Source organism: Elaeis guineensis, chromosome 9 (genome assembly GCF_000442705.2).
Source record: "Elaeis guineensis isolate ETL-2024a chromosome 9, EG11, whole genome shotgun sequence".
Lineage (NCBI taxonomy): Eukaryota > Viridiplantae > Streptophyta > Magnoliopsida > Arecales > Arecaceae > Elaeis > Elaeis guineensis.
This window is the reverse complement of record NC_026001.2, coordinates 40461836-40486035: the sequence shown is the minus strand read 5'-3', so window position 1 is coordinate 40486035 and position 24200 is coordinate 40461836. Positions and strand designations below refer to the sequence as shown.

General features: G+C 38.5%; 1 protein-coding gene across 1 annotated transcript in view; it reads right to left on the bottom strand.

Annotated features, from left to right (window-relative positions):
- Positions 1–291: 291 nt before the first annotated feature.
- Positions 292–24200, bottom strand: part of LOC105034518 (high mobility group B protein 15) — a 98745-nt gene continuing 74836 nt past the window's right edge. Inside the window, exons 2-6 of the mRNA XM_073243492.1 lie at positions 11917–11995; positions 1917–2079; positions 1729–1836; positions 977–1353; positions 292–888 (exon numbers count right to left, since the gene is read on the bottom strand). Of these exons, the coding sequence (XP_073099593.1) occupies positions 439–888; positions 977–1353; positions 1729–1836; positions 1917–2079; positions 11917–11995 (1177 nt within the window). The 3' untranslated portion in view covers positions 292–438. The remainder of the gene's footprint in view (positions 889–976; positions 1354–1728; positions 1837–1916; positions 2080–11916; positions 11996–24200) is intronic.

The window sequence follows — 24200 nt, the reverse complement described above, 5'->3', positions numbered from 1 at the left end:
GTTGTATGACAAATGTGAAATATTCTAGATCACCAAAGCGTGGATGAGCATTAGAGTTTCTTTAGCCGGTCACCCGTTGAGTTGGTCACCAGTCAGTGGCCTTATCAAAAATTCCTGAGAAAAAGATGGGCTTTTAAATTTTTTTAAGAAAAGAGAGATCTCTTCCTCTTTACCTTTTCCTATGACTCTTGTCAAATTCCACTCTTTATTTGCTGGGATCGTTTCTTACGGCCATGGGAAGGATAGCATCATTTCCACTCTTTATTTGCTGACTTGCCACCTTCACCAGAATACCTTCAAAAGTTTGCCATCCATAACTTGCCAATAGAAAAGAATAATTCCAAAACTACAAACTCTGTTGGATGTACGAGGATAAGGAAGAAATGCTATATGTCAATTAGAAAATCAGTCTGATTTGAAGTTCAATATCACCTATAATCACTGCTTATCAGTTGATGACTCCATTAACTTTTTGGATTCTGCACCCTCGCTGGAACCTGGAAGGTCATGCTCGTTCTCCAATTTTACTTTGTTCCTCCTCCGCAGTTCAAATTCATCTCCCTCATTTGAAGGATCTGCCAAACTAGTCGACTCTGTAGCGATTCCACCAGCCTCAGGTGATGTCTCCATTTCTGAACCCTCATCTGATTTTTTATCCTCGGAATCACTACCCTCAGTACTGCTATCATTTTGATTTCCTAGAGTTAGGTCACCTTCATCTGCCTCCATTTTCAATTCTGCATCTTCAACTGCTATCTCTGGCTCGGCAGGACGCTGCTGGATGGGCACTGCATCACTAATAACCTGGCCTGTTTTCAATCTTTCCCTGTATACTGCCATTTCACTTCTATATCTCTCCTTATCCTTCAGACCTCGGTCTTGGTATACCTGAAATTCAGATTTCATGGATCAAATTAGAATGTCCAGTTCTCAATTTTATCAGAAACATCCTAGATATTGTTTTCTTAGTTCTTACAGCTTTCTCAGCCTCAGTTAATTTGTTCCATAGATCTCCAATCATTTTACTGATTTCTCTATCCTTTCCTGGATGCAGTGGCTTAAGCCTCGCATGCTGCTCAGCAAAAAAGAAATTATATCCACTCCTATTTGGCTTTGGATGTGTGGGGTCTCTCTTACTCAATTTCTTCCTACGCCGGCGACGGCGAACATCCCTTGCATTGCTGTTGTCAGCAACTCCAGAATATTGTGGTGCTTGGGCAATGGTCTGTTCAGGAGTATGATAAAGGACACCTTTTAGCTTCAATGAGCCCATAGTGACAGTGACAAAATAGCCATACTCAAATTTGCCATCGATTACTCCAACAACTGTAGGATTTGTTGGTGGGGACACACCTAATGCAGTCAAGGGAAGCAACTGATGAGTAATTATGGCACAAACCCTCATATACCTATAACATATAGAAGAATCATAAAACAATTAATTCAAAGACAAACTATGCTCATAGAGATATTGTTGGAAAATGAATCCAGAATCCACGAAGGAATGCTAGTTGTCTCCCCTCTGATCCCAGTGAAGAATGATCTTCATTGGTTGGATGTTTCCAATCTCAAGCTCATGGAGCTCACTAACTGGTGTCTCTCTGTTTAGAATGGATGATACAGAACATATTTTACTTGTTATAGGAGGGAGCAAAAGAGGACTCCTCATGGAAACAAGTTGATTATTTTAAGCAATTCAGGTCATGACATATATGAGTTACAACTCACCATTGCTTCTCCTACGCTTCCGAGCAACTGCCTGAGTTTCAGGATACGACATCATAGGGTCAATCAACTTCTCAGATGGAACTGACGTTGCAGGTGTGTGCGAAGGAGCTGCAGAGTAAAATATGACAGATGATAAATCTTAGAGAAAAGAACAGAAGAAACAACTAACATATGTCCCATGTACAGACCAGTTGGAAGACCTCTCCATCCTTGTGATCCAAAGAAATAAATCTGCTCATAGTGATGTAATAGAGATATGTAATATTTGCGCAGTACAAAAGATGCATTTGTGGCTGTAGAGGGGAAACTAAAAGCAGCAGTTACTTCTCTCCATCTCCTATCTGCAATCACCTGCAATCAAGCATGGATTAAGCACTTGTATATAACATGAACTATGACATTTCTGCAAACTTTGGTGACTTGGAAACAAGAACTTAGGACAGGTAATTTATTTATTTTTGAGATTTAAAAGGTTGTTGAGCCATTATGTCAGATGTTTAAGTATAAACACATGATCAAGTTAAAGCATCTCAACTTGTCCCTGGAGAAATATCTTGGGACCACATTGCACATCCTATAAACCACAATGGCAGGACAGAGAAATAAAATCTTATTAGGAAATAATGCATGCATCCAGTGCAAAATGGTGTAATGATGTTATTCCAATTTGCTAGTGAGAATAGATCAAAATGATTTAAAGGGTTCTTTGCTTGCCTGCAATTAGGCAGGTCCAATTGCATGCAGGCATCCAAAACAACCATTTGGATGCCTGCAATTGCAACTGCAGGTTGTATTTGAACTAAAAAAATGGGTCCAAATCTTATAATTGGGGCTAAAGGCAAAATTGACTGCAGTTCCAAGTATAAGATTTGTTGCAATTGGAAGCAACCCTCAAGGAAGTCCCCTCACCGCTCTCTTACCATTTAACTTCAACATTATATCATTGTAGCATATTAAATAATACAAATTAATTTGAAAATAGTAAATATAAATTTGCTATTATAACAATATACATAATTACTATAATGGAAAATAAACTTTATAATATTTAAGCACTATAATAATTATTGTTATAATGTTAACAATATAACTAGTATTATGAACATACATATTTATTTTATTACCATATTTTGATATTATTATTAGTATCATTATATCCTCATGATTCTTATTATAATTTATACCAATATTATACTAATAATCATAATTAGTTTATAAAAACATATATTATAAATATATATTATGATTTTAATAACATATCTAATTACTATAACATCAAATTATTTTTTAGTGATATAACTAATATAATAGTTATCATAATAATCCAATATTACTTTTATTATAATTATAAAAATAAGGCGATAACTATTTCCTGGGGTAAACTTACCAGATCATTAGCAAGGTTATTATCTCTTTCAGCATTATATAACCAAATGGTAGCCATTGTATTTGCAGTTTCCAATTACAAAAAATCAAACAAAATCATTTTTTTGCAGCTCCAACTCCAATTGCAACCTGTATTTCAACTGAATGCAACAGAATTGCAGGCAAACAAACAATGCGTAAGCACAAGATATTTTCAATATGAATAACTGCGGCGAGACATTCTCTATAACATCAGACAGGCATGTTTTCTATGCTTCAAGATAGCCAATAATACTACAAGATACTTTGGTAAACACCTAAAATATTTTACCACCATGTGCCACTCTCTAATCTCTGATTCTATGGATGGTGACATATGGAGTGGATATGTCCCTCAACTACCATTCCTTAAGCATTGACTTGTATATTAATATTAAAAAATAAAAGGTAACAATAGCTTTTCATTGAAATGACAACCTAAAGCAAGGATACTCAACTTTTTGGCCCTTATTGCTGCAATTACTTAGAAAAATCTAGGATATTGATTTTCTGCCCTCACATATTCTTGGAGGGTCCAATCTTATGTTTAACAATGCATTAAGATATTGGGTTAGGTAGATATTTCATCATCTATGCAAATTGAGAAAATCAAGATACAAATTATAAAATTACTGATAAAATTAGATCATTTGGTAGCAGGAAAGCCTATAGATCAAAAAAATTGAAAAAAAAAAAAGAACAGATCATCAAAATGTTTTCTTCCAACACCAAGGAGTTTGAACATAAAGAAACAGACATTCTTGAACAAAACTATAGATGATATAGATGATGAGAGATAGATAGCTAAAGAGAGAGAGATTTATTAGCAAAAAAACCTTTTTAAGGTTGTCCTTTCAGCAGAGCACAAACCACAAAACATCATATGAAACAAACTACCATCAGTAAAATTCTCATGTGCAAGCAAAAGTGAAATTGAAAATCTGACCTCAAAATTAGAAATTATAGTCATAACCTAGTTATCATGCAAGAAAGGAATAAGATAGTAAAAGGCACACTGACTAACAAGCACACCCGTGCTTGAATACATCAACACCCACAAACACCAAGGCAACATAACCAAATCAGATGGACAAAAACTGCTGCTATTCTCGACATAGGTATGCAACTATTTGATAGTTTCCTTGCATTAAAGTTGCCTTTATTCATTTGAAAATAAGTAATTTACACTTGTCTGCCCTGAGCTTTTCATTTAATGGTCCGGAAAACTGGATATTTTATCACTTCCTCTTTTCTTTTTTTTTTTTTGAAAATATACCATATCATGAACAGTGACTCTGTTTCGCTAATGCAACCACTAGAAACAACAGAAGGTAGAAATCAATTCTTTGGCAGCCATAAGAAAAATCAAAATCCATTTCATAAGGTGAAAAACATAATACTGAATTGATCACTTCTGTTACACCAAGGATTCCTTCTCCCTAGTTTTATAAGATCCATAGTTTCTCCCCCAAATATCTCCTTAGGAGGGACAACCAAATGATGTGATCCTCCCTCTTCCTACCATAGTCCCATTTCCTTTGTCACTTTGAGCTAAAAGAAGAATGTCATTCCCTCGAACAAATCTCATTTCAACTCCCTCTCTCTTGTTGCTCATGAACCCAAAAGACCATCTTTGCTCATGCTCACATTTACAAGCAATCAAACTTCATATTTTGGATCATAAGGGATTTATGGCTTAAATTTGATATTGCAATCAACATTATACATCCAGAGTCCTGAATTTGGATATAATGTAATAAACAAATAGCAATAACTAAAATATGATAAAGGAATGATGTAGTAAAAGAAATGCATTGCAATAGCTGTTAGCTTCCAACATGTCAAAAGATCCTCTTCACTGAGCATAAGATGCATAGGAAAAAGAATGCAATGCAACAAGAGAAAGGGATTTTGTCATGGATACTAGAAAGTAAGAAAGCATATAAAATCACAACTATATCATTTTTAACTGGGAGTTTTTATTGCACATATTCTTCTCTTTTTAACGCTCTACACTTTCATCATATAATGTGTCAGGATTTCTTGTTAAAAGATAATCCTACTCATTAAGTCTCTATTCATCTATGGATAGTACATCTATTTTGAGATCACTGCAATATTGTAATGCATCATGTCAACATCTCAAGGACATGGTATCAAAGCAAGGGACTGTCCTCATCACCTATATACCCACATTGTGTATTATCTAACCAGGTCAAGTTATAGAGGTTTATTTGCACTCAGAAAGAAGGTTGAGACTATGATTTCCCTTTGGGGGTGGGAGCCAAATTTATCATTCTTATAAGTCATAATTAGTATCTATTTGATTACATTGACTCAACGATCAATGTGGTTAAAGAAAAACTATTTTAAGTTGTGCTTATTATCTTTTTCAACAGCTGAAGAACAGAAAAAAAAGGAATCTCAAATAATCTCAGGGTCAGCACTGCACCCATTGTAACACTTTAAAACCACATGGTAGATATAATAAAAATGGATATACATGATAAAAGAGAAGGAAAAATGACAACAAATTGGTGCATCATAGAGAGAATTTTGGATCTAAAATGGTACACCCTCTAGTTTCTGCCTCTTGACAAAGATGTCCTGAAGATATAGTAGAAGAAGTGTCTCTTGATGAAGATTGATGAAGATGGACAAAGTAGTAGCAGTGTCTCTTGATGATGATTGATGAAGATGGACATAGTAGTACAGTCTCTTGATGAAGATTGATGGAGACGGACAGTGGTTCTAGTACTCGTGATGTCTATTAATGAAGATTGAAGAATACGGAAGTAGTAGTAACAGTAGCAGTTGTATGTTTATTTATGAAGATTTAGTAGTAGCAATAGTAGTAGTGTCTCTTGATTAAGATCGGTGAAGATGGGCATAGTAGTTGTCACTACTTTAACACTTGGACAACCTTTTTTATCCAGAACTCCCTGTTGTAGGGATTAGGATCTTTAAACAAAGCTAGGAGAAGCTCGGAGCATTTGTACACCTTTTGAGCCATGTTTAAATATGAAAATGTTACCCATAAGAAAACAGATAATAGATCATTCCCCTAGATAACCAAACTCCATATAGTGATTGTATATCAACAAATCCCTCTCTGCCCCAAAAGTGATAAAATTAACTTACTAACTTCAGTTGGAAGAGATTTTAGGCTCCAATGTGATGCATATATTTTGAGATTTAGGAGCCGGTGATGAAGAATATTTAGGGGGAGGGATTAGTATGTGTTTAGCTGTGGGATCTGCACTAAACTAAGACTGTTTTAGTGAAAGGTGGGCCATGAGAACTGGAAATTTAAAACTTGGGGAGTGGAGCAGGCAATTATTACAAAAGATATCCTCCAGCCTCCACTTGGCTTTGCCACTACACAGCAAGAAGATTCTGTCCAAAGTTGATCAATATCTTACCACTGTGGTAAAGACCATTAAGATATGATACTGCATCAACATGCCTTATGCCTTTTGCTGGTGGCATGGCATTAACGCAATGATTTACCATGTGTCATTATGTAGCAGTTCGGAGGGGTAAACCGACATCAGTACCCTATCAGTATGATACAATAAAATCCACTAGATACCAGGACTTAATCCTCAATTAAAGTAGTAGCCTTTGATTGCTTATAATTTGCCTGAAGAAAGGGGCTGCACCAGCACGTCCTCATGCAATGAATAACTTCTATGAAGAGAATTTCCTGCAAATTCTCATCAACGAATCTGCAGTACACTATAGAGGCAAGAGAATAATGTGGAGAGGACCGTGCAAGCCTCATTATCTCCCTTGACACTTCTTTTTTGTTGCATATATCAAAATCCAAGACATCTTTTGATCCATCAGTATGTATTTTATCCTCCAATAATTTTTAGGGTTGATTTTTAACTATCCATTTGTGCAAAAGAGCCAAATCTCTATAACTTACCACTGGTATCTGCAAATCTTTTTTGAACACAAGAAGAGCCTACATTTTGTAATTGTTTGGCATTTTGTAAACTTATTGGGTTAGAAGGGGTGCTTTTTGTTACTTTTGAGCTCCTTGACATGAAACTACTCTCCAAACATATTTTCTTTGTTTTCGGGCTTGCACTGGTAGTTTTTTGAGCTTGCACCTTGTCACTTGGTAGTATGTTGTGATGGGTTTCGGTCACGCAGCGGAATGTGAATTTTTAAAATTTTTAAACATGCAAATGGAAAGCTTTAATAATTAAAACTGTCAAACCGAAACCCAAACCCTAGAATCACCTTGTAGATGTTGAACAAAACAAAATTCAAGCATGCAAAAAGATAAAAACTTATACTTTCTCAGACGAGTAGTATGATAAGAAAGTGATCTTCACGAGACTCCAAAATAGAAGTCCTCAAACGGTGATCCACACGGAAGATGGTCAAGGTCCTTCCCAACCGGTGCACCGCTGCAGTTTTTTCTTCACAAGAACACCGTCGGCTTCGAACTCGAAGAACGATCGCACCAACACTCTACTGTCTTCGATTTCACCACTAGAATCACGTCAAGAGAATTCTCTCCAGAAATCTCACAACCTAGGATTTGATTTTGTGCTCCAACATATGAAAAAATCAAACCCTAGGACAAGCACACCACACTTGCTATTTTTTTCACCTCCCTTCTATTTTTCCTCTCAATTTTTTTCTTATCTTTTCCTTAGATTTTTTTCATATTTTTTCCTCTCTTATCACACGCCAAGGCCTCTGATTTTTCACCAAAATTCAGCCCTTATCCCATAAGAGGTACCCCATTTAAATAGGTGAAGAAGAGATGGTAAAGAGACCCAAGGGGCGCTCCACATCTTCACGCAGAGAAATAAATTCTTTGATGAACTAAGTGGCGCAGAAGAGGCTTCATACAGAAGGACTCTTCCTCTTCTACGCCCCATAATTCCCATATTTATTTTAGGCATGTGACAATAAAGGAAACTGAGAAAATTTAAGAAGGGTTAAGAGTCTTAAAGAAGAAAGACTCTTCCTTTTTTCAATGCTAAAAAGAGGGTGGCGGCATTTATTTTTTGGTGTGAAACCAGAGTAGCATGGAGGAGTCCTTCCACACTTGAAACTCTTCCAAGTTGGATAGGAGTTTAACTAAAATAGACCTAATCCAATCAGGTCAAAGGCAACAGGTTCAGTTTAGCTCAAACACTTTGAACTTAACCTAATTAGAAACTTGGATTAATACAATGTGCTAGCATATCAAATTAACCCCTAGGATTTACATTAAATCCTAATTAAATCAGATCAAAATCAAATTCCAAAATGTATGACCTATTGAGTTTCAAATCTAGCCAGCAGTAGACACAGACTCTTGATCCAACCCTAATACGATCAGATAGGTCAGCTCAAGAGTCCCAATTAACTAAAATTCTTTCTAATTAATTTTCGAATTAAACTCTTTTAATTCTAATGAGTCCACAAGTCAAGATTGACGTTCAGCAACATATCATGACTACCCAAAAAAAGATGAAATTTAATGAAAATGACCAAAATATCCTTCAGTGACAAGTTACCATGCAATTCAATTCTTCAGTCAAACAACATCCTAGATGAACCGTGGACATGGAATCATATCAAGCCCAATTGCTTATCTAAATGTATCTCGATCAAAAAGTGATGATTCAGTTGATGATACATTAAAAATTTCTTTCTAATTATCATCCTACTTTGATCAAAGACTTTCAGAATCATCAACTTATAAGATCACATCAGATGTTCGCTCTCCTTATTAGGAGTGACTGATCTCTTATTGATCACTCATAACCTCCATGCATACTCCACATCCAGAACACCCCATACAAAGATCAAAGAATCAAGTTAGGAAGTGAACCAAAACATGAATTCACGTACACAAGTTACCATGATAATCTCATATCAAGGGATCAGTTACACAACTCCCACTAGATAATCATCAGCTGATATGTAAATAAAACTCTATCAGATGTTCTCTCGTAGGTCTATTCAGTGAACTCATTCTCTAATGAGCACCCATATCCTTATATTAGTATCACTACATAAAAGGTTGTGAGATCAACCACCCTCATCATTGAGCATACATAGGACGTGCCAGTCTTACCGGTATCATTGATCTCCGACTCAATGAATCAATGACTAAAAATATTTTAGGTTATGGCTATCAAAAGTTTAGGTCTCACTGGCATAATCTCATCACGGCCCTAAAATCATTGTCAAAATCTATTGGTTCATTATAATCTTAAAAACAACAATAAGATGTAGCATATAATAAATCGAAAAGCCTATTTTATTAAATAACAATGTTAATTACATGAGTTTGAAACACAAATTATAGAAAAACACTCCATCACATCCCATATGCGATTGGCTTGTAGGGCATTATTCTTTCATGTTGTCCTTTATGTCTTATTGGACCATTATGATGAGAGCTTTGGCACTCAGTTTGTTGGTTTTTCTTTTTTGTTAGAACAGTTTGCTGTTTAATGATATTTTATTTGGCATGATGCAGATAGTATGCCACTAAACATGGACACAACAAATAGAGAGCAAATGTAGCATAAGTAATATGCATAAAAAAAATTAAAAAATGTACTACAAAGAAATTCCTAGAGTTATAACCTTAACATTCTATGATTTTGGATGGATCCAGTTAAAATATACTGGCTAACGATGCCTCGTGATAGAAAAGAATCAGCTGTTGGTTTAGAATTTCAAAAATGATATAGTTATCCAAATTAATAATATATATATATATGCACATACACACACACACCAAGTAACAGTACATTAGATCAAAATCAATAGTGGAGCAGACAAGAAACAAAGAGGAAAAGATATTCAATACGTGACCATAAAGAATTTATCTTAGTCCCCAATTTCAAAGCCAAGCATATAGACATGCAAATGCTAAAGAAGAACCATTCAATCATGGATGGCAAAACCATCCCGAACCATCCGACTCGAACCATGTCGAACTATACTGGTAGCAAACTGAGATGATTCCAATGTTTGAAACCAGACACCAGCAAGGACAAGAGGAGAGAAGGAAAGAGAGGAAAAGAGAGAGGAAGGAAAGGAAAAGGAAAAGCCGGCGAGGCCGCCGAAGGGCCACCAAGGCTATCGGTGGGCTGCCGAGGCTGCTGAAGCTCTACCCTTTATCCAAATGGAAACAGGGAGATTCACCATTATTTCGATCTTTTTTATTTTTGTTGACTCAATGTGAAATTGGTAAAACAGGATTGCCAACTTCACTATGACCGAAGCCGCTCTTTTGATCGTTCGAGGGCCTCCGCAACCCCCCAGCAGCCACTGCCGGCCTCCTTGCCTCTCTCTCTTCCTCTCTCTGATTCTCCCTCTCCTCCACTCTCTCTATTATGTTGGTTCCGACCCCGCATGGAACGACATAGGGGCATTACCAAACCATGACGCCAATTGACCAATACGAGCACCGATATTGGAAGAACCAACCTTGCATTCAATGATGATCAATACTAATTCTTATGCAAGCTATCATAAATTGCTGGCAAGAGAGTATCATGGTAATTGAAAACTATTAGCATTAGCATTAAAATGAAAAAGTGAATCAAGGCTATGAGACACAATATAATTAATCATTTTGAACCATCTGGTCAAACAAACTCCAAACTAGATTTTTGGTGCTGAACTTAAGCTATTTGTACAATGAATAACATAAGCTATAGTTAATGTAAGATAGGGAAGATCAAATTTGAAAAGGATTTCACTCAGTCTCTTCAAAGCTTAAGCTATTCATATGATGAATTTTCCATCTATGCCATTCCAAATGATTTGCATGTGATTCAAGCTTGCCCACCACTTCAAAAAACAGAATATTATAAACAGATGGGGAAAAAGCCAGATATTTATCACCAAACTTCTTAGTGGCTGAATCTATGAAAGTTTTAGACTAATCATTATTCAAGCCAGTATCCCTAGGATGATAGATAATGTCCACAGTGAACATATAGTAGTTATATCAAGAATTAATAAATTGCGCAGGGAGGGGGAGGACCATCCATAAGCAAATTTCCAGTCTCCACTCTATCCCACAAGATCTTATTAATATTAAGCATATTCACCAATTGACTGCCCCTCCTTAATGTCGGTGAAGCAGAAATCTTAATGCAATCCCTTATCGGCATTTATGCGAGCATTTAGAAATGGAACTATCTGCCCATTTTCCTAGATTGATGTGTTGTGAGAAAATTCTAATTTTTAAATATTACACCAGTCATGACTGTAAATAAGATACCAACAACGGTATGTTAGAGACATTAATAGTAACATGAAAAGCTAAACTGTCATTAAACATATAGAACTTGAATATGGTAAGATTGACAGCAGCTATAAACCCTAGTAAATACAAGAGGAACCACACTCGGTAAGGGACTGTCTGGATGAACAAATAGGGAATAAACTACATTATTGGTGCATGTTATGGACATGGTAATATAAGGACAAATCCAATAAAGGAAAGAACTTCTAATACTTCAAATCTTCCAGACATATATATCATTTATGAGTGTTTCAGATTTTCCTTTATGATAGACCAAGATAATAAGATCATTATTTAGCAAGCAAGTAGCTAATGTCGATGTGATTTCTCCAATTCATTATTGAATTTATATCCAGCACCTTAGAGTTACTGAGACACAAGCTTCAGAAATAATGGCATCATTCAACAGATATTAAGACATGCCAAATTTAAAACATATAAATTAATTAATAAATCAGTACCAAAAATAAAGAGTTGATGAAGATCTAGCTGTTAGTGAATACCTTTTCAATACCTCCTCGTGATGTAACCTCCATAAAGAGTCGATGAAGATCTAGTTCCCTTCCACCTATGGTTGGCACCCTAGAAAACCAATATCAAAAACATCAATTTTAAGTTCAGAGACGATATATGAACCATATTAGCAAGAGAAAAAAATTAACAGTCCTTATTGGTCAAACAAAAAAGAATCTTTTGGTCATCCCCTTTATTGACATATAAAATCAATTAAAAAATAATGTAGCCACCCAGGTCTGAGCAGTATGGTGCACATGTTCATTGTGTAAGAGAGGACTATCAGAGTACAGGTTTTTGGTCTGTGCTGGATAAAGTCTGTAAAGATGGTAGGTGCATCAATTCCTGCTGCTTTATAAAATAAAATATCATGAATATACAGGGTAACATTTCAGCGCCTAGAGAGATTGGGGGCAGAGAAAAGAAATTGTTCCCATGGTTTTGTAATTTATAGACTAGGAGATTTCCTTATTATAGAGCAAGATGCTTTTCATTCTTTATGACAATTTTTTTTAAGTTATCCTTAAAAATATATAAACAAAATAAACATGATACTGTTAAAATATAAAAATTTCATCATTGTCCTTATTCACCAACTTCTCTACATCCCTCACAGCTGTGTAAATCATTTTCCTTGTTTCTTCTCATTTCTGGCTCGTATCTGCTATCTCTAGAACTTTGCTCTTTAATACCACAGCCAACAGTATCAACAAAATCACAAATGAGATTGAAAGAAGACATGAGAAAACACAAATCTATTCAGTAGATATATCTGTTTCATGAAGAGGTGTTGCAGCACCTGTAGTTTGTAATCAATTACCCAACAAGCACTCAATTATAATCACCCTGTAGAATTAGGAGTTATTTTCCTTAACTTTGGACATTACTATTAGATGTTAAGCCTTAGGAGAATGACAAGGATGGTTTTTTTCTAGAGTAGTCTTGGGAAAAGCCTTAGTTTAATATAATACGATATTACAGGGTTGATTAGTAGTTAATCTTTTCCTCTTCTACCTTTTCCTTTTTCTTCTTGTTTTTTGGTGTGTGTGTGTGTGCACGCGCATGCGATTTTGGGGGGAGAGGGTGGCTACAGGTGCAGAAATAATTCAGTTCTCATAAGAGCTAACTAGTCAAGGATTAAACAAAAGGAAAAGTGACACATGGCTTTTTTCATTAATTCAAGGACCATCTTTCAAGGAATTATAAGGGAAGACATTTCTGCATAAGATAAATTAGGAAATAAAGGTGGTTAACTTGGGTGGGGAGATACAAGACCACACCGAGTTGCCCACGATGCATAAGTGGACTACTGGAATAGGGTAATTTGGGATAAAAGGCAATTAATTTTTTGCTGTTTAATTCCTGAGAGCCAAACAACAAAGAACAAAACCTAATTTATGGGCAAATGCTTGATTAAAAAAATTCAGCCCTAGGATTTTTAGGTCTAAGCTGAGAAGCCTGTAGTAGATTTACTGCCGTAATTTAGCAAGTAATGAACACAAAAATGAACAGAATGCAGCAAATTTAATTTTAGAAATTACCGACGGAGGAGTCAGGAGTACTACTTAAGAGAAATAATGAAATATATGGACACATAAAATCTAACAAACCATAAAGTACAGATTAAGTATTCATTGACTGAAATCCGACAGCCAAACTAAACAACATCAGCAGGAAAAAACAAAGCAGCAAGATTAGAAGATGAAGAAGAGGGAGTTTGATCGACATAGAAGGAACAAGCGAGAGGGAGAAAGGAAATCTGAGGCCTTGGCCAAACTTTTCTTTATTTCTTCTAAAACTTTTCAGCATACATCACCATTCTATGCCCAAAACCAGGTCAATTACAAGACCAATCAACCACTATTCCTTTCTAATTTTTAGTCTATCTAGGACTCAATTACAGCAGATAGACTCAACCATTATGTAAAAACCTTATACAAGTGCACCTAGCAAACTAATCCTCTCACCCATTACATCATGCCTTGGTGCACAAAAGTAATCTTCAAAAGTTTTTGCATCAATCTCCCCCTTCCTTTAGAAACTCAAACCCCTGGAGTTAGGGAAGGGACACAACAAGCCACCTTGACCCACGCTGGCACATTCTACAAGGAATATCCTGACCATATACTCTAAACTCATTGGTCGAAGATTCTTGGTGGGTGCTTCTATCGTTCTAAGGTCTCCATGCTGGAAGGAGTATGTCTTTGCAAAGCCATCATGCTGCACCTTCTAGTCAAAAAGCCATGGTCATCCTAGAAATATGTGACACGTTTTAACTATCATCACATCACACTGCACAATCCATAGGCCCTCCAATCAAATAAGTGACCATACACCTTTTGGACTTTGGGATTAGCCATCACACAACCTAACCTTATAGGGCTTAGGTTGTGACTCAATCTTTAGCTTCAACATTCGAAAAGCATCTCTAGGGATTACATTAATGAAGTTACCCCAACAAATCACTAATTTATAGCTGTCCCTTACACCATCTTCTCATCTAGAAAACATTGCTTCACCTCCAATATTCATAATCATCTTCATGTTGTGCCGTCAAAAGAGGTTAGAGAATAATGCAATGAAGTATTTCGTCATCCTCACTGCTGACACTCTTTTCTTCGTCACTGTCTTCTGCTGAGGCAACCACTTTGGCCTTCTATTCAAGGCAAGTGATGGCAATAAGATAGGCCTTATCTGCAAGCTTTACCTGCCAATTTGGGCATTGTACAGAGAATCATCGTATCCTTCATGAGTGATGCATGAGATTTTCACCATGGATTTTGAACTTGCACCCTATTCACGGTTCATGACTTCATGCTGGCTTCTTGATATCAACTATGGAGCCTATTTGTGTATTCAATTAGCTTAATCCTGGTGTTAGACATTCAAATCTTAAGAAATTTTAAAGAAAAAGAAATTGTTAGGACTGATCTCTTAGTTTCTTTCTTGATTTACAATTTTCACAGAAGCCATAAATGTGTAAAACCTATTGGTAGTTAGTTTGGAGGAGATTTCAGGTTCAAACCAGCAATGCATTCAGAACAGAACTTCCTTGATCCATGGAAATTCAGATCTAGTTGCTAGGCCATATAGCTGATTGTTAGGAGGCATGAATTAATGAGTCATGGCTGCTTTTATTATAGGTGGTAGCACAATGCAGCTACAGATGTTTGGTCCACCATATATACCGTCAACCTTATTTCAGCAAATAAAATTCAATGCTCCTCTGGAAGTTGATACCACTCAAAGTAGCTTTAAGACCATAAAATCTAATCTAGGAAGACCTCTAGATCACTGTCCATCATGAAAATCAATCATCTGAAGTCTTGCTCCATGAAAATCAAGGATGACCTATAGATCACTGTCCAATTTTGATGTCTTTGAGCCCTAGGGTTTTCAATGTTAAGGACCAACGATGGAAGAGTTTGCTTTATGTCATCTGAGAAAGATTTTACCAATGTGCTCTCACAGATGGGCAACTTGCTGTTTCGAGACCTCATAGTCTTGGACAAAGGCCTCAAACCGATTGTTTAATGAGGTTTTGGAGACTATGGTGGGAAAATGAGATTAGAGACCCAAGAAAGAAAGAGAAAGAAGGTGAAAGAAGTAGCAAGTGTGGCCTAACACCAAATGATGCAGGACCAGTGAAGGTTAGTCTGCAATGCATAAAACGACCCCTAGAGTAGGAACAGCTTGCAGTTTTAAATAATTTCACTGCTTGCTATCTAAATCCGAAGAACAAGAAAGTAAATAAGAAAATCAATAATGTGTAAATGGTATATCAAAATTTCTACGCTCAGCTTTTTGGAGAGGGAAGATGACAGCATAAGCAACCTAAGAGATTTAGGGCTTAACTAAAAACTCCATTATAGATTTTCAACCAGATTCGCTAAAAAATGAATATAAAAATAAATTGAATAGAATAAAATCAGTAGCAATTGCAAATAGAATAAAGAATAAACAAGCAGAACTAGAGGAGGAAAGAAGTCAGAGATTGACAAAGATTGAGGGAACAAGGGATAGAGAACAACAGAAGGCCGAATCGTGGCCAAAGTTTTCTTTATTTCTCCTTAAAATTACATCAAACTGGAACACCCAAAATGCTACATAAGAGCAATCATATTCTTATCCCTTCCTAAGACTTCATTGTAGTATGTACACTCTCCTCTAAAACTGCCATGACCAGACACTTATTAAGAACCAAGTAGAAATTCCAAGTAATCATGGCACCGCAACAAACATCGTACATGCTATAGCTGTGTGAATATTGTATTCTTTTTTGAGTAAACATGCTATGTGAACATTAAAATCTGTTTACTATTTTAGTTTTATATGATAAAAACAGAAGGCATGGTAAAGGGGGTCAATAAAAAGACCTTCATTTGGTAACTAATGTTGCCACAAGACATATTAGGCTAAACACTAAATCATGGTCATTTAGTGAATTATTGGTTATGATCTCATTCCATTGTGCTACAAAACATGTTGTGGGCCCAACATCTCTTCCCTTCATCTTCAACAAGCACTTGAAGCCCTCCATGGTGTGAAAACTTGATATAAACACCCCTTAACCTGACTCTTTCACCCATTATGATTTTCTATGTGTGTGCTAGAAACAATGTTCAAGTATTGTTGCATCATGACCAACACTCAAGTGTTTGAATAAGCAAAGATGAACATTTTCCCCTTTTATTATTTATTTTTGCAAGGGGAAGGGGGTGCAGGGGCAGGGTAGTATCTTCAAGAGCAAGGGCAAGAGAAGGAACCCTTGCCACCCCATCACTTCTTCTTTAAGCAAACCTATTGATGATTTCCTTCAAAAAAAGGAAAATTGGATGTATAACAAAATCTGGATACTTCCAAAAAAACGTGTTCTTGTCTTCGTTCTTTTACCTTTTTGAGGAATAATTGATCCAAATTGCTTCAGTACATCAAACCAAAAATTTTTTTGGTCCTAGAGCAGAATCTCCAATTACTTTATAAATTTGTTTATCCTATGTAGAACTTGGTTATATGAGGAATCATGACAAAATTTATCCACAAAGCAAATGTCAGTCCTTGAAGATGGGTAAAATGGTTTCTGTTGGGTATAAAATACCCCCAGCCGAAGTTCGTAAAAGGCCGACCCTTCCAGGACTCTTCCGACTTCCGACCTTGTGTGGCGTCTTTCTGAACTTCCCTGATCGTCCGAGCTTCCATAATACCATCTGGACTTCTCCGATAATGAGCTCCTCCATTCATCTACCGACTGCTCCAAACGCTCTCCGAACTTCACTATCAGCCGATTTTCTACAATGATCGACTATTCTCCGAATCTCTTCCGGACTTCTACCGGCTACGAACGACCTTACTCCGAACTTCTTCCGGACTTCGTCAATGTCCGAGCTTCTCCAACAGCAGGACTTCTACAGTAACCAGACTCCATCCAAGTTTCTACGACGGTCGACCGTCTTCTGGATTTCATCCGAGCTCCTACGAGAGCCGGATCCCAACCGAACTTCTACAGCGAATGGATTCCAGACGAATTCCTACAACGGACGAACTCCACCAGCCGGACCTCTACTCCGAACTTCTATTGCAGGTAGACTTCATCCGAGCTCCTACAAGAGCCGGGCTCCGTCCGAACTTCTACAGTAGATGGATCACAGACGAACTTCTACAACGAACAGGCTCCACCAGTAGGATCTCTACTCCGAACTTCTTTCGGACTTCGTCAATGACCGAGCTTCTCCAGCAGCGGGACTTCTATAATAAGAAGTCTCCATCCGAGCTTCCGAGCGGTCTTCTACCAATAAGCGGATTTCATCTAGACTCCTACAAAAGCCGAACTCCGTCCGAACTTCTACAGCAGAATTGAATCCCGAACTCCTCCAACGTTCGACCTTCCACAGAGTCCTCAAGACTCCTCCAGCGGACAAACCTCCACAACGCCATCCGAACTCCACTGTCGGACGACCCCCCGTCGGATTCCTCATGAAACTGGACCCTCCGACGGACAATCTTCAGACGAGCTTCCACATCAAGCAAATCCCAGACGGACTTCTCTGGCAATCAGACTTCTACCGGACTTCACCAACAGAAAGTCTCCATCCGAGCTTCTACAGAGATGACTCCCGTCTGTAGCATCAGTGCCCAAGGCATCCGACAACAATAGACTCGTCAGCAACCTCGAAAACATCCGAACTTCTCTTAGATTGCTGAGCCAAAGAGCCATTCCGCTCCATCAGACGTCCCAACCGAGCTTCAGCCGTCAGGCCCGAACTCCTGGCAAGTCACGACAATGGCCACTACCCTACTCCACTCTCTGGCAAGTCGCGACAATGGACACCACTCCACTCTCCGTAACAAACTCCGCGTGGCCCCGAACGGCCCACTACCAGGCGGTTACAGACGTCGCTGTCAATCAATTACGCTCTCCATCTATAAAAAGGGACCTCCAGATACGTTCTTCTCTAAGCTCTAAACTCTATCTCAAAATTTTGCTAAAATTTCATTCGAGTGCTCCATTTTTATTGAGGCAGAGTACTGACTTGAAGCGTTAAGGATCTTGCCAGAGCACCCCAACTCCGGTTTAGACTTCCCTTGCAGGTCCCGGCGGCGGACGCGATCTCCTCGACTCCAACTTCTCCGGTGTCGGCAGAATTCTACACCAACAAAATTGGCGCTAGAGAAAGGGTGGGCCGAACTTCAGCTAAGCTACAGAGAGAAAGAAATCCTATCAGAAATCTAAAGGAGTTCGACGCTACAGAGACTAAAGAAATGTCTAAGAAGCGAAAAAGAGCAATGACAAAAGGTGGAAGCGTAATCGAAGCCCGACGCGGAAAGCTTCTTGGTATAAACAGAAGCAGTCGGGGGAGAAGCGCTAGCCCAGCCAGTCGGCCCGGGAAGCTCCAGCTCGTACTCCGGAGGAACCCCGTACTGAATCCTAATCAGTGAGAGTTCTTCGAAGTCAGAGAGCTGGGGATGGTGTCTGGTACAAAGATCGGACGAGGTTCATCTATAGAACTAAAATTTTGGAGGGCTGGAGCGGACGAACTCCTAGAACTACTAGAGGAGGAAGTGTTGGAGGACATTTTGAATCAAGTGAAAATCCTAAAAATCCCGAAAAAACTGGGAAAAATAAGAAACGGGACGTTCGTGAAAAATCGAACAGGTGAAATGTGGAGGAGAAACGGAAGAAGAACAGCAGAGAAAAAAAAAAAGGAGAGTTCTAGGACTAACCTAGGCTGGTCCGAAGGATGCAGAGATGCAGAGATGGAGACGACTCGAAGAATGCCTAAGGCCAAAAAGGATGCTGGGGAAGAACGGAACTCTCAGAAAGGAGGGACCGAAGAAACTTTCAGGCAAAGTGAGACCCTGAAGGAAGGAGGCAGGTTTAAATAGGTGACGAGGTCCGACGGAATAATGATCGCAGATCTCCTCTGGCCGATCTACAACCGTCACGTGTCCCACTCATCATGGCAGGCGGCTAAAAGCGGCCGACGACTGACAGAACCATTATTGCACCATACCTAGAGCAACGCTCCAACGAGAATCCCAAAAAATCTTTTCGGATCGCCTCGATTTGAAAAGGCTCCAGCACCAGCACGCCAAACGCCAAAATATCTGGAAACAACCGAGCACAAAAATCGAGGAAGGCAACTTCGACTGTGAAAATTTCTCTGTACTTCCTTCATTCGGAATCCGATCTCGAAAGTAGGGAGACTGGTGTTGGCTATAAAATACCCCCAGCCGAAGTTCGTAAAAGGCCGACCCTTCCAAGGCTCTTCCGGCTTCCGACCTTGTGTGGCGTCTTTCTGAACTTCCCTGATCGTCCGAGCTTCCATAATACTATCCGGACTTCTCCGATAATGAGCTCTTTCATTCATCTACCGGACTGCTCCAAACGCTCTCCGAGCTTCACTATCAGTCGATTTTCTACAGTGATCGACTATTCTCCGAATCTCTTCCGGACTTCTACCGGCCACGAATGACCTTACTCCGAACTTCTTCCGACTTCGTCAATATCCGAGCTTCTCCAACAGCAGGACTTCTACAGTAACCAGACTCCATCCAAGTTTCTACGGCGGTCGACCGCCTTCCGAATTTCATCCGAGCTCCTACGAGAGCCGGATCCCAGCCAACTTCTACAGCGGATGGATTCCAGACGAATTCCTATAACGGACGGGCTCCACCAGCCGGACCTCTACTCCGAACTTCTATTGCAGGTGGACTTCATCCGAGCTCCTATAAGAGTCGAACTCCGTCCGAACTTCTACAGTGGATGGATCACAAACGAACTTCTACAACGGACAGGCTCCACCAGCGGGATCTCTACTCCGATCTTCTTCCGAACTTTGTCAATGACCGAGCTTCTCCAACAGCGGAACTTCTACAATAAGAAGTCTCCATCCGAGCTTCCACGACAGCCGATCTTCATCCGAGCTTTTACAATAAGCGGACTTCATCCAGACTCCTACAAAAGCCGGACTCCGTTCGAACTTCTACAGCAGAATTGAATCCCGGACTCCTCCAACATTCGACCTTCCACAGTGTCCTCAAGACTCTTCCAGCGGACAAACCTCCACAACGCCATCCGAACTCCACTGTCGGACGACCCCTGCCGGATTCCTCATGCAACTGGACCTCTGACGGACAATCTTCAGACGAGCTTCCACATCAAGCAAATCCCAGACGGACTTCTCTGGCAATCGGACTTCTACCGGACTTCACCAACAGAAAGTCCCCATCCGAGCTTCTACAGTAGATGACTCCCGTCTGTAGCATCAGCGCCCAAGGCATCCGACAATAGTAGACTCGTCAGCAACCTCGGAAACATCCGAACTTCTCTTGGATTGCTGAGCCAGAGAGCCATTTCGCTCCATCAGACGTCACAACCGAGCTTCAGCTGTCAGGCCCGAACTCCCTGGCAAGTCACGACAATGGCCACTATCCTACTCCACTCTCTGGCAAGTCGCGACAACGGACACCACTCCACTCTCTGTAACAAACTCACGTAGCCCCGAACGGTCTTCTACCAGGCGGTTACAGACGTCGCTGTCAATCAGTTATGCTCTCCGTCTATAAAAAGGGACCTCCAGATACGTTCTTCTTTAAGTTCTAAACTCTATCTCAAAACTCTGCTAAAATTCCATTCGAGTGCTCCATTTCTGTTCAGGCAGAGTACTGACTTGAAGCATCGGAGGGTCTTGCCAGAGCACCCCCAACTCCGGTTTAGACTTTCCTTGCAGGTCCCGACGGCGGACGCGATCCCCTCGACTCCAACTTCTCCGGTGTCGGCGGAATTCTGCACCAACAGTTTCTATAAGGAGTGTTAAGCTTCATAAATTATTAAGATGTACACCCAAATGATGGAACCTAAAGGGAACCATGAGAAAACCTTGAATCGACTATAAGGAGAACTCAAGGAAAAAACACTTGCAAGAGAACATGCAATATATTAGCCTAGGTCTTGCATATTCGAGAAGACAAGTTCAGTCTCTTCAATACAACAGGCAAACATCATAAGAGTTCAAATCGAGTCACCTAACTTCTCAAGACAAATGCATCTTAAGGTTTTATGGATCAAGACAAAAGCCCAGATAATTATTGAAACTGTAGGCCACAATAGAACAACTAAGGGCCTATTATTTTGCATCAGTTTTTTTACTTCTTATTTTTTACTTTGAAAACAAAATCACAAAAAGTAAGGAAAGAATAAGTTTGGTGGTATTATTTTTAATTTTCTATTTTTCAAAATACAATTTCATCATTTCTAAAAAAAATGAAAGTAGAAAATTCTTACTTTCGCTCAAGAAATTCATATCTTTTACTACTACAACAAACATCACCTCTACCATCGCAGCCATCGCTGTCGCCGCCACTATCATTGTCTCAACCACCACCCCATCACCACTACCACCGCCATCATCGTCTCCACCGCCACCATGGTCATCACCACCTCTATTGTCATTATGAATACCACCATAACTGCCATTATCATCTTCACTATTGCCAATGATGCCGTCACTGCCACTACCGTTGCTGCCACCACTACAACCACCCCCATCACACCTGCTACACCATTGTCACCAACACAGCCTTTACACCACCAAAAGACTATTGCCTCACTACTACAACTTCCACTATCTCCAACACCACTATCACTACATTGGCCATAATTATCATGCTTATGTTTTTTTAAATAATTAACTACACTAAACTTGTCTATTATTTTTAAAATTTAGAAATAGAATAGAAATAAAATTTCTATTTTCCTATTTCTGAAAATAAAATAGCAACTAAGATGTTCCTCCTGAAGATGAAAATAAAAGGAAATGGTGATTGAAAAAGATCGTTACACACAATAATTTATATGGAAAAAGTTAAGTATCAATATGCTATTTTATACATGGAGAGCATATGACTCAGATGCATCTTTTTCTTGGCCACATGAATGCATCAACTTGGTAATAGTCCAAGAAGGACTAACAGACGTATAAAAATTCCATTTTGAATGGAAAATAGGATGAGGAAAGCAATCTATCGCCATAAAAAAAAAGTGCATGATGTTATGATGGCATTTCCAAAGCTAAATACCAAGAAGAGTAGAAAAAGGAAGCATCTTCAAGTGCAGATCTTACATGGAGATATTTGCAATGTGATTGTGGCCAAAGCAACATGTGAATTCCATTTATATTGTAGGCATATCCATGGTAACAGCCTAATAAGTTATCACTTGAACTAAGAAAAACCAACAAGACTTCATGAAATCTTATTGTTCAGTAGAATTGAATATAAAAATTGAACTTGAGAGCAAGGTTACCACTCAAAACTCAAAGAGATGGACCAAGCCTACAATCCAATGGAACAATCACCTAAGCACCTAAGTGATCACTCAGGCAATTGATTTAATACCAAGTAATCTAGATGATAGATATCTCAATAAGCAGATAGTGGAATCAAAAGTTGAGGACACTAAACCACAAACCATGAAAACCAACATGCAATGAATGTAGTTTGCATCAGAAATCTTGACAAGTCTACCAACATTATGGACTAATCCTAATTCATTTCAAGTTACATTACAGGTTGAGATATTGACTAGGATTTGGTAATTCAGTCGAGCCAATTGGGCACAAAATAAAAAATAGCACAAGGCATAGGTCCTTCAGTAGTTGGGCCATAAATCACTGTCAATAATAGTTTCTTACACCACAAATGAACTAATATGTTGCTAATAATGTTAGTTATTTCTTAAAATTAACATGAAGTGCAGAACCACTCAATCTAAATCCATCTGGAAGATAAGTAAAATGCGATTTTCACATTTTATATGAACCTTATGAATGCTTTTGATGCTTTGACCAATAACAATCTGATTTTACCAAAATTCATGCACATCATATTAAGGTATTAGGACCTTTCATTGACACCTTCATGATAGTGTTTTTTTTATTGGCATTTGAATGAATAGTTGTAGTAAGGAAGAACATCTTATGCATTTTAGATGAGATGAGAGAACCCTATTGAGCAGAACCCTACATCAACATCAAATTGTCCTATTATTAACATTTCCTATGCATGTGATTGTTGCATGTGCTCTCAAAGCTAATCCACAAAAGGGTTCATGCCATCTTGGAATGGTTGATGCCTAGATCTTACCAAGGTTTGCCATACCGCTAGGTATCGTACCATACCGGCATGCAATCTTGTATCGTACCAACATTTGGTATGCCTAGCTATCTTGTATCATATTGCATACTAATACTATAATAAGATAGTATCAATATGGGGTCCAGTACTGAGACCACGAACCTTGGATCTTATAGTGATATTGTGGCTTCTCTAAATTCTTATTTTCCTAATTGATATCTAAGAGTGTATATAAAAAATTAAAATTATAATGAAATCTTGCAATTCTTTAAAAGCAACCGTTACAAAATTTTTTGATATTCATTTTACATAGATTTAGAAGCATTCATGGTCAAACCCAATGCATCTCAAGTGGAAGCAGGTGATGTTCTTAAACAAAAATGACATCTCAAACCATTGGCAGCCATTCCACCAAAATCGCCTAACTCAAGGCGTACTAAATCATTCTGATGCAGTATCAAATATTACAACCATACATGTCAAAATAGGTCTGGAACCAACTTGAACCGACTGAACACATTCCGATAGACTCAAGGCAGTTGTGTGGTTCGCTACTTGTCTTGCCCAAATAACAATGAAGTGCAGAGAAAGCCTCTTGTGCCTTCTTATGCCAACCTTTTTTGGTTTTTATCAAAACGAC